Raw genomic sequence first — 12,299 nt, forward strand, 5'->3', positions numbered from 1 at the left:
AGACAGCTCATGGATATGACTTCTGATGACAAAAACCTTCCACAATTGCCCCTCAGCCAAATCACACAATTTGTGTGCATGAGATGATGTCGTCTTCCCTCTTCCTTCTTTCAAATTTGACGTCTCGTATAGGAATGTCTTTTGTACTTCCTAAACTCAGACGAATAAGTATCCATAATGACCACACTCCCAAGGACCATTTGCATATTTCATTTTTGAACTAAATCATTTCAACGTCTAGATTTCTTACCACCTTTGTCCATTCCCACTGATTCACGGTGGGTTAGTTTGTTTTTATGACGGATATACAGGGTACAGTACGCTTTGGGGTTACAGCAAAAATGTTTAAGCATCTGTCTGCAAAGACTTTCTTGTCGGCAGTTGGCCTCAAAGTGATAAAATGCACTGTTTCCAATTCTGCTCCGAGGGAAGGTACATATTAAAATCCTTCTATCCTGTAAATTGTTTTGCTTTGATTCCCTCCCTTCCATCCACAACAGAAAAATATATGTATGTGTATACAGACATACACACTCACTCAAAACTAACCATAAATGTTCAGAGTCTATAATTCAAGCTTAAGGGAATAATCTATTGATAAACGTCATCATGATCACTTCCCTTAAGGGAGGAGTGATATTCAAATTAGTTAAAAATAGTTTAGAAGCATCCTGTCAGTGTAAGGACCAGCCCTGACATAGGGTCATGGTAAGTTTCTGCTGTGTCCAGGGCGGTCCCTTTAGTTGCTGGGTCACAGGGAGGTCTGGGTAGGGAATGGATTGGGGGTGGTGGTGGTGAGGCTGGGGAAGGTGTTTGTTATGATGACTATTCACTGACTGCTACAGAAATACTTAGCAACTGATATACACAGGCCATCAGTTCTGTCTTACCAAAAAAAAAATGCTGCAAAAGAAACTGTGAATTGTGAATCTTTGACTTGTAGATTTATTCTAAGCTTCCTCAGGCCTCAGGCATGTAGAGTCTATATCTGTGTTTTTCATCTACTCTCAGTGCCTGGAACAGTAAGTGGAATATGGTAGGTACTCAATAAATATTAGTTGAACAGATGAGTGCTACTCAGCCTTGTATGTACTTTGAATCACAAGCATTACAAAGTCAGGGTCCCTAAATTTCCTAAATTCTGTATGAATTCCTAGGACATTGTAGCTTCTCAATGAAGGGAATGGAGCAGATGCTAGAGGCCTGCTTTGATGACTCAGTTCTTAGGGGTGGTTGGCAACCGGCTTTGCTGGGTAGGGGATGGGCTTACCTTTGTTTGAGATCTAAAAGATGTCCCCCTATCACCCTGCATATTCATCATCCAAACGGTTAATTTTAGGTGTGACTGAACTAGACCAAAGCTAGCTAAAAAACAAATATCTGACAGCACTCACATGCCAGAGGTATCATTAAATCTTATATGTATAGATGTATAAAATATGAAATGTATATACATACAGATATATATGCACCTGTATATGAAAGCCACATTTAAGATTTAAAATCATAATGATTTCAAGTTTTTATACTGAGATGAAGCTTAGAGATCACCCAGCACCCCGTCTCCTGCCCCCGCCGTTTGATAGTTATGGACAGAAGGCAAAGGGATGGTGGGAGATCTGTCAAGGTCACACGCTAGTAACAAAACAACTGAACTAAGACCTAGGACTCCTTACTCCCGGTTCAGAGCCCTTTTCCCTACCCCGTGATCTCTTTCTAAATGATCACGGCAATTTTCTATTCCACTGCACACTAACTTTGTCCTCTCCCAAACACATGTATGCAAGGCCAGGGCTCTTAGGAGGATTCTGATACTTCTCTGGAAAAAGGACAAGGTCAGGGTGAAGGATAATGCACGTTGGTGATGTTCACATCATCTTCATTTCCTGGATCACATGTCTCAATGCTCGTGAAGACACACACATATTTAATTTGTAACGTAAGGAGAAAAGATAGAATCAAAACAAAGACGTTTCCGCCATCTCTATTAATTCACTTTGTTCAGCACACCCCAGAGGGCACTGAATTCTTTACAGGAGTAGATTACTCTGTTTTAAATCACTTCCCTGATTGGGTTCTTGCCATTTCTTTTATGGCTGGTCCACTCTATGATCTCAGACATTAAATCTTTCTCTAGTCCAGACTAATATTTCTTACCCAGGGTTTTGTTGAGTCCTGATTAAATATACTGCAGAGGTAGGATCTGGAAGACACAGAACTGCTGAAATGGGGAGAGTTTGTTTTATATGACAGGAAGCCTAAATTTTGGAAACTTCCTGACTCTGGATATCATTAGTTACTGACCAAATCTATTAGATATCTTTTAAAAATACAAAAAATATGGCAAAATCGCTCATTTGGGGATATGGGAATGTCGAATGATGGAAGTGTTGACATGTAACAAATATCATTGATCCAGAAAAGCTGGCACCAGAAAGATAACCCTGGGATCTGGAGATGTGTATGATCTAGTAGTGCGTATGGTGGATTTTTTCCCCCACCAGTGAGAAAGGATTTTTAAATGTGTGTCGACAAATTAGAACTTGCTTTATGAAAATTTATTTTCTAACACAATTGTTAGAACATGTGTATTTCATAACACGAGGGAAACTCTCAGTATAATGAAGAATGATTTTCTCACTTGGGGATCATCCAGGCTTCTCTCCTGGGCCTTCCCCTTGAGTTATTTTTAATTAGTTGTTACAATCATAGAATTTTAGGACTTGTTGGGACCTCAAAGATCACCTGGTCTGTCTCCTCCTCCTAACTAAATCCCCCCTGCAAAGGAAGACTGGAAAATCAAGAGCTGTTCTCTCAGCTACTTATCAGGCATTTCTGGGAAAGGATATTGACACTCTGGTCTGACACCAAGTTGAAGAATCCTCATGAGTTCTTAGGGTCCTTGTAAACCGTGTTCCTCCAACTACCGGTATGTCTCAAATTACCCCTCAGAACTGGTTCATACAAAGAACACAATTTGTGTCCCATAGATTTTAATGTGAAGCACATTTTATTTCATTAGACACTATATTAGTCAGACATATTAGGAGATGTTTTAACAAAATATCTAAAGTGTCACTTGTCAATTCTTCCACAGAACATGGAAAACACACTTTTTCTGCCACAGGAATCCCTTTACTAGAACACACACACACACACGTTATTATTATTATTTACACAAATGGAGTGCTTACTATAGATGTCAAATGCTTTGCATGGTTTAGGTCATTTCCTCCTCAAAACGAACCCTTTGTAATAGGCACTATTATAACTTTTATTTTATAGAGGAATAAACTTAGGCTTAGAGAAATGAAGAAATTTGCTCAGAGCATTGCAACCGAAATTCAAACTCAAGCAATCTGACCCCAGAGCCCAGATTCTTCAACCTGTTATCTATAGGATAAATGTTCAAATCCTATAGGCTCAGCTCATTCATTTCTCTCAATTCTAGGTTCATGTCCATTCCTAATTTTTCAGAAAGAGAATAACATCTCAACTCAGAATCACAGAGGACCCTGGAAGGCCATTCAGCCTTTGCTCTCAATGCCAGCTCAACCCAGGCCCATCCTGGACCAGCCCTCATGGAAACTCAACCTCTGTACCTTCTCGCAATCCCCAGTTCGGAGCCAGTGCCTTCCCTGTGCTTCTTGGGGATGCCATCTACAAAATATTTCTCTTTTCTTTGTAATGAATTTGTATTCCCATCAACTATCTGGCCCTGTGGCTAAAATTTCCCGTCCTTAAGAAATGTTTTTAAGCTTTCTACTGGGTTTTCTGTCTCCAGTTTACACTGTCATGGGGATCTGTTCTTATTTGTCTATCTGGTTTTCTTGGGTTTTTTTGGTTTTGTTTTGTTTTGTTTTAGTCTTCTTCCTCTCTCTCTAATGTGATGTGTGTACCCTCTCTAAGTAATGTGATCTGGAGGTTATGTATCCTGTTCTCCAGCTGCCCAAATTTAATTTTAAAGTCCTTCTTATTTACAGGAGAGATGTTTTATTTCAATTCCTCTCATAAAATGAACAAAGTTAACAAGATGCGTCAGAGATAAACAATCTTCCAGACATGTTTCTGGAGTATGACAGCACTTCCTGTCCAATCCCACCAAAAGAATGTAAGCACAGTGTAAACGTTCATATGGAAATATGGTGGTGGTGGGTCAGGGGGAGTTGATAGGAATAGGAAAAAGAAGAAGAAACAAACAGAATAATTGCATTGATTTCTATTAGCTAAGAAGGAAATTCTTATGTAGGTTACTCTGTCATGACTACATACATGTGGCACACATCTGGGAAGAAATAAAGAGAAGATGATGACAGAGGGAAAATCTCCTGCATCACAAAAGGCATCTTAAGTCCTTGTTTCAGAGCTGGTTGAAAAGAAAGGCCACAGATTTTTTTTTAATTGAAGTGTAGTTGGTTTACAATGCTGTGTTAGTTTCAGGTGTACAGCAAACTGATTCAGTTATATATATATTCTTGTTCAGATTCTTTTCCCTTATAGGTTATTACAAAATATTGAGTATAGTTCTCTGTGCTATTCAGTAAGTCCTTGTAACTTATCTATCTTATATACAGTAGTGTGTGTATGTTAATCCCAAACTCCTCATTTATCCCTCCACCCCCCCCCCCCACTGCTTTCCTCTTTGGTAACCATAAGTTTATTTTCTATGCCTGAGGCCATAGATTTTTAACGGTTTACTAAATACATTATCAATCATCATGGGCCAATGGATGAAGGTCAGTCCTTACTTGGGAGGCGGATTATGCTCAAAAAGACAATCAGATGTCTTTATCTTCTTGTTAACAAGGCATAAGTGTAGAAAAGTCCATAGCGGGTGGATAACAAAGCAGAGACACTGTATGGTAATTCGCTGTATATGGCTCATTCTTTTTCCTTTTTATGCTCAATTCCACTCAGGATGTGGCACTAGAGTTCAAACCCTCTTATCACAAGGCACAAAAGTAAAAGTTTTAGCCTTGTAGAATTTTTAAAAAATGCTTTCACTAAGACACATGAGTATTGAGCTATCTCTATTTTCTTTTTTAACTAAGCACAACGGAAACTTCTGTTATGAGCCACTTCACTCTTGTCTCGTTAAAGCTTGTTATTCACTGGTCTTCTTATTGGGTCTCATAACGGGAAAGCATTATTGGGGCATGGGAGAGAGATTGTGGCTAAGTTGCTAATGACACCACATATGTCCAAATCTACATTCTTACCACTCCTGTGGGTCTGCAATATTATATCCACATTTTCTATGCAGTATACATAAAGGCAACTCTGAATTAATCAATTGTTTGTTATGCAGAAAGGCAGCCATTGGGTATTTCTAGGGAAAATCTTTATGGAAAAAGGAATACCTACTATGTACTACAAATGGAATGGAAATGGGTTTTTAACATTAAAACTACTTGGGAGAATTAACAAGCAGTAGGAAACTTCATGACAACGTAATGCATTGTGCTAGCATGTTATCTTGCTGATGCCATTTTTATTTCTTTGCTATATAGAATTTTACTGTGCTATAATTAACCAATTATGTAGTGCAGCGGGCCCTGAAATATGACCTTATCCAACAAAAAGTTTTTAGCAGAGTTCAATATGATTCCTGACTCTTTGCCCAAAGAAAGGACATGACGGTTTTCATTTTGGTAAAGGGACATCCCTCTGTTATAATCTTATATATGAAACAGACATTCTGTAAACCACTAGCAAAAAGTAAGAGTTGTTTCAGATGCACTTAGCTAACTCTGGAGTGAAAATTCTCTTATTCAGTGCCCTAAGAAATACAGGGAAGGGACCCAGGTAATTACTGTAATGGATAACAATGAGGCTTAGAATGATTCAAGAGAAAATGCTTACCAAGGCAACCTGCACTCTGATGTGATTACAGGCTCACCTTTTCAGGTGCTTCCTTTAGGTCACTTAAGTAGATAGTTCAACAGACAATGCAGTTAGATTATGAGATGTAGCTTGGGGAATGTTTATTTGAACCTGCTATTGTACAGACATCTTTATCCTTGATGAGGTTTCCAAACTGTCACCTCCAACTTTTCTTATCAGTGTACTCAGGAGAAATGAAAACAAAGCACCATGTAACTGATCTTTCCATTTTTGAACTGTCAATGTTGAAATGACCTATCTCACATCCTGACAAGAGGGACGGATTAGCTATCAGGTAGCTCAGCCTTGAAGATTTCCTCTCTCTTTTGGGTCCCTGTGGCATTTCTCTGGCTTCATTCTCACTGCACATCTGGGCACTAATCCCCTCTGAAGCAGATTCACTCAATCCTCTGAAGCCAAAGCCCTTAGTTTTCCATCTGCTGGAATAAAAAGGAGAGGGAGCAGGCTCCCCTAACTTCTCAGGCTCAAACTAAACACCCCACTATTTTCACCCTTCTGTTCCTGCCAATGAGGAATGTACATGTCATTTACATGGACATTTCTGTGATCCTCTGGCACAGAAGCAGCTAAGTTCAGCAAGTAGAAAGGACGGTGGTCAGAAAACTACCTGATTTTGATGTTAAAGCTGAGAAAACATGGATCCACAAGTTCTTGTCTCTCGACGGTCATCCCACGTAATTATCTTCCGCGAAAAGAACTGTTCTGGCATAAAGGCACTGGATGTTTAGTTTATGCTTGTAATTTGGAACCTCGGACTCACTGCTATTGGTTCCAACTGCCTGATCTTACACTCCCCGGTCCTGGGGCATTTATTTCCTTGTTGAGGGCATTTAGGTGTGGCCATCTGTGATAGCATAACACTAAGGTCCTGTGCTCCAGTCACAACTGACCTAGCAACGATCATACCCCAATATTAAAGTGATCACTCAGAGCTGGCAGCTCCATCTCTAGGAGAAATGCAGCCTTCAGGGACAACAAAAGGAATCCAGATGCTTTGTTGAGAGCTAAATAAAATCAAAGAATTGTAGGTCATCCAACAGCCAAGCAATGTCATTGTGTAACTGCCAAGAGAAGTTGGGAATTGAGGACTTGCTTTAGGGTCGTATCTGGCATAAAGGGAAAAAAAATTTAAAAGAAGGAAATCCCCAAATTGGAACATGACCTAGATCTTTCACAAAGCGACTGCTCCATAAAGCTGTTGCCAAATGCTATTTTCATCAAACCAAGCCTTCACTGGATCTCTATCCTGAGAGCACAGCTAAGTTTCACCAAGAGCACTCTGGCGAAGTACCAGCTAGAAGCACAGAGTGATGTTGGCATCATCTAACTAGACTGCTGTTCATTGATTCCTGCAGAGATAGTAAAATGCTATTCATTTTTGTTGACATAGGTAGCCACTCTCTGTCTAAAAGGGCAGAATATACCCCCGTTGTTGGGCTCTTAGAAACATACCCCTTTCCCACTGATGTATAAATACATCTCATTCACCTCTATGATTTCACAGGCTTCACTCTTTTTCCATCACAAAGCTTAGTCACTGTAGCCATCAAGAGTCTCTGATCATGTCTGACAGACATCTTAATATGCATATTACAGAGGCAAAGAATGCTAGGAAAACCCATGCTTAAGTAGAAAAGGGAATAGGGGAATGAATAGATTGAACAGAAAGGAAAGGCTTACACAGCATTTTAAACTCATGAGAGGGGATTTAACAGAGCTCTCAACCTTCAGTGCTGAACATATTCTAAACCTCACTGTTTCCCGATCCGTTTTATTTCCACTATTGGAAAATGTAAACAGAATATCCACTAAACTGCACATGTAAGACTAAAACCACACATGGCCAATGTCCATAGGAGGGTTTCATTCAGTAATTAAAGCAATTGCCTGAACCTTGGCTTGACTGCCTCCAAGGAAAGAACTATGCTTTGGAACTTCACACATACATATGCGTTTGTGATGGTTAATTTTATGTGCCAACCCAACTGGGCCACGAGGTGCCCAAATATTTGGCCAGACATTAGTCTGTGAGGGTGTTTTCAGATGAGACTAACGTTGAAACTGACAGGCTGAGAAAAGCAGATTGCCCTCCAAAATGTGGGTGGGTCACATCTAATCAGCTGAAGTCCTGATCCTCCCCAAGTAAGAGAGACTTCTCCTGCCTGAAAGCCTCTGAACTGGGCCATTGGCTCTTCCTGGTTCTATAGCAGCCTGCCAGCCTTTGGACTTGAACTGGAACATTGGTTCTGCAGATTCTGGACTTGCCAGCCTCTATAATAACATGAACCAATTTCTCATAATAAATCTCTTTACATATGTATGTATGTACGTACGTACGTATGTTTATGGCCTGTATCTTACGTATCCTATTGGTTCTGTTTCTCTGGAGAACCCTGATGAATACAGTATCTCAGATTTTAAAACTGGTATCTAGACTGGTCACTATCCTCTTCGTGCTGGTAATTCCTTTCAGCCCTAAACATAACTCTTACTCAACTAAAAAAATAACTATATATTGCAATACAAGTGCGAATGAATAATATTCACATATTTGATAACAATTCTTTCCCACATTAGGAGCTAACCATTGTCTGTCTTCAATCAGTAACTCTAAGACTAAGTGTCAGTCAACCAAGGTAGAAGCTTGACATTCATAGAGTTTTTCCCAAGCCCAAGTTCAATTGGTGGTTGTTAGGAAAGGTTATTACTATGGTTATCTAAAATCCAACCAGTACTTTCTTATTTCTAATATTTCAAAAGTGTCTAATGATCATCTAAACTATAATCAGTAGCCACATAGTTATACTGTCAACAGATTTTTAGAAGATATATGAGATTAGAGTCCTAACTACAGTCCTAATCAATGGAAAATATGTTAAAAAACGTTAAAAATAGTCATACCTTACAGGTATATTTCAGATAAATCTGGTGGTAGTCAAGGGTGGCCAGAGACATATTTCCTTAAACTTCTTGCTAATGAGTTTGTGTTGCTTCCTTACATTTGAAAAGACACTTCATCAAACAACACAGATGAATGACCAATAAACAAATGAAAATTTGCTCAATATCGTTAGCCATCACGGAAATGCAAATTAAAATCTCAAATCTACTTACTCATTAGAATGACTTACTTTAAAAAGACTAATACCAAGTGCTGGCAAAGACGTGGAACAATTAGCACAGTTACATCTTAGTGGTAAAAATTTAAATGATTACAGCTACTGTGGAAAGTTTCTTATAAAGTTAAATATCTAATTATGATATGACCCACCAATCCCACTTCTAGGTATTTACCCAAAAGAAACGAAAATACATGTCCACACAAAGATCTGTACACAAGGGTTCATAGCAGCTTTGTTCATGGTAGCCCCCAAATGGTAACAACCCTATGTCCGTCAGCTCATGAAAGGATAAACAAATTGTGGTAGATCCATCAAATGGAGTACTACGTAAGAATAAGAAAGAACTAATTACTGACAGAGGTAACAGCATGGAGGAACGTCAAAAGCATTATGTCAAGTGAAAGAAAGTAGAAGGTGGTTGGGGTAGGAGGAAAGGACTGACTGCAAAAGAGCAATGAGGAGACTTTTGGGATTAATGGAAATGTTCTCTGTCTTCTTTGTGATGGTGTATACAATCGTACATGTTTGTCAAAATTTATCCAACTGCACAATTAAAATGGGTGGACTGTATCATATGTAAATTAGACATCAATAAAGCTGATTAAAAAAAAATGTTTCCTTACATTTAGGAAGGGGACGGAATGTATTTATTCGAGAGCAGGCCCTTTCATCACTGAGACTGGTGGGTAAGTTCCCTTTAATTACAGACCCTTGTATTGTATCTGACACACGCAGGCTACTCAGTACTAGTACCAGCAAATAAAGGAACTATGGGCTATGAGAAAGTTCTTCTTTCAATGTTTCAGTGTATTAACCATTTAGACTTATTGTGAAAATACAACTGTTCGTAGAGGCTTGCTTTCAAGCATAGCTAGTCATATTGATAGAGAAAAATAAATGCAACTTAGATGTTTCCTTCATACCATAATCTTCCCAAATAAAAAGTGACATATATTCCTGAAAAGATGACAAACTATTGAACTACACTGTTTTTTTTTTTTGCTGGATATTTTCCAAGAAGGCAACCTGGTTCTAGAGAAGAGGTATGCCCTGAATCTCCTGTTTTTGAAGGATCTAAGAAAAATCAATACACCTTAGCACATCTGAGTGGGCAAGTAGAGAAGGAATTGATATTTACTGAGCACCTATTCTGTTCCATGAAATATTCAAATACATTCTTTTATCACTGAGCCTTGATAATAACCAAGAATAGGTACTTTTTTGGTACTTACAGTCAGAGAAGTTAAGCAGCTAAATGACTTGCCCAAGATCACAAAGCTAGTAAAGGACAGCACCAAATTAAAACCAGTCTCTATGTGTCTCTATTTGACCCTCCCATACTTTCATACCCAGGCAGACAGTCACTTGAAGATGGTTGTAATGTAATCTCAGGAATAAAGCAAAGGCTTGGGAGTTCTGAAATGAGCATTCTATTTCCTGCCTTGCCAGACCAATTTGATACAAAACCCACCCACCTCCTCAGTTTTGTAAGGTAACAGTCACAACACGTCCCTTTGTCCCAGAACCATGGTCTCTGAGGATCATGAAACACTTTATAGTGCTGTAAAATTCCTGGACGAAATACAAGCATTTGGTGATCTGTATCAGAATTTCACCAAACCTAAAAATGCTGGCCCCTAAAAGAAAAGACTTGCTAAGCTCAAGAGTCTAACTCATTTTCTTTCATCATGTCTCTTCAAATCATATCCGGTTACGTCCATCATAAATATACGCATTTGTGGAACTGACAGTGATAACGATGTTTAAAACGACCCCATCTACTAAACATCTCTTTGTCTACTTTTCGACACTTTTCACCCATTTTCTCTTTGCTCTGGGAGATTTTGTTTTCTGTGAACTTATTTCACCGAATTAATGGTCATGGCATTTCTTTTCCTATGCTGGACAGACACAGAAGATGTGCAACAGAAGGTGTTACCTAGGATGCAGAGACCATCTGTGCAGTTCTCGGATTCCTGGCTTAGGCCTTCGCAGAATTTGCCCCCGTTTCTTGGGGCCGGGGCTGTGCACTCTCGGATCCGCAGATGCTCGCACTCTGGGCTGCAGACTGACCACTCACCCCACACCTCCCAGCTCCCGTCCACTTCAAAGGGAAACAGAGGGAACCATCGTTAGAATGAATCTGGCAGCCATCGGGAGACTCACCCCAGGGCCGCTGTTGTTCTTAGAGCTGGATTTTAAACCGTCACCACCACCACAAAAACAAAATAATATATGTGTTTATCTTCTCTCCGTGGTTTCTTTCCTAAAGAGACAGGCTAACAAAAGCAGTGGCGTAATTCTCTTGCTATTTCAGGATGAGACCAATTTACTGAATTCGGGCAAACATTTGAATTACCCGTGCCCTTGGGTTAGCTAATAATGTTATTATCCATTCTTTCCCCATCTTTCATGCCCAAATGCATCTTAGACGGACAGATACACTATGTGCAAGAACCACTGGTAATCACCGCTTCCTTGTGGGTTGATAGTTTAGAACAGAGAGTAGAATAAATGCTCTTCAAGTCCTAAAAGCCCCTCAATAATAAAAAGTTAAACCCATATATACTGACAGTATTAAACTTAAACAGGTCAGCCAAACCCCAAGATGCCAAGACTTACACAAATACCGTTTCTTGGGTCGTGCATTGCTGCTGTATGTAGAAACGAACAAACTGAATCTAATTCCTCTAAAAAACCACCCTAGAGATTATGGCAGCTGTTGGAGACAAGTGTCCCACTATCTCCCAGGAAGAGGCCAACCATGCTTATGTGGGTTACTGAAGACATTGCCATTTTTAATCTAGAGCAGCTAGTCAAGAGTAGGCTAAAATACAAATACTGAACTTGAAGCAAAATGTCTGAGTCCTTATCTTGGTTCTGTCAACTTCTTGGTGGAGCAACCCTAAGCAAGCACTTAGCCTGACCTCACTATTTCTGTCAGCTGGGGGTCATAAAAATCACAACACAGAGCTAAATGACATTACATGTATACATGTATCTTGCACAGTACCTGGCACATAGTAAGCACTCAATAAATGTATATTGAATACAAATTCAAAACAAAGCTCCAAGCATATTCTGCTGGTGAGAGCCTGGCCTTAGCTTTGAGTGGAACTAGACTTGCAATTTTAAAGACACGAGTCTCTGGTCCAGTGTCCTTGGAGGTAATGTTTGATCATGCATGTGAGACCCAGGATCAATTCATTTCTCAGTGGGAGGATATGCTTTCCATTCAGAAAGTCATCTTCCATCTCAGCTACTCCTCATTGT

General features: G+C 39.5%; 1 protein-coding gene across 5 annotated transcripts in view; it reads right to left on the reverse strand.

Annotated features, from left to right (window-relative positions):
• The window catches only part of UNC5D (unc-5 netrin receptor D), a 590,870-nt gene that overhangs the window by 102,536 nt on the left and 476,035 nt on the right, over nucleotides 1-12,299 (reverse strand). For 3 of the 5 annotated variants that reach the window (XM_082444611.1, XM_082444612.1, XM_082444610.1), the window contains exon 7: nucleotides 10,966-11,130. The exons of the other annotated variants lie outside the window; for them this stretch is intronic. In XM_082444611.1, the coding sequence (XP_082300737.1) occupies nucleotides 10,966-11,130 (165 nt within the window). The remainder of the gene's footprint in view (nucleotides 1-10,965; nucleotides 11,131-12,299) is intronic. 5 annotated transcript variants of the gene reach the window in all.

This window comes from Balaenoptera physalus (assembly GCF_965194825.1).
Source record: "Balaenoptera physalus genome assembly, chromosome: 21".
Lineage (NCBI taxonomy): Eukaryota > Metazoa > Chordata > Mammalia > Artiodactyla > Balaenopteridae > Balaenoptera > Balaenoptera physalus.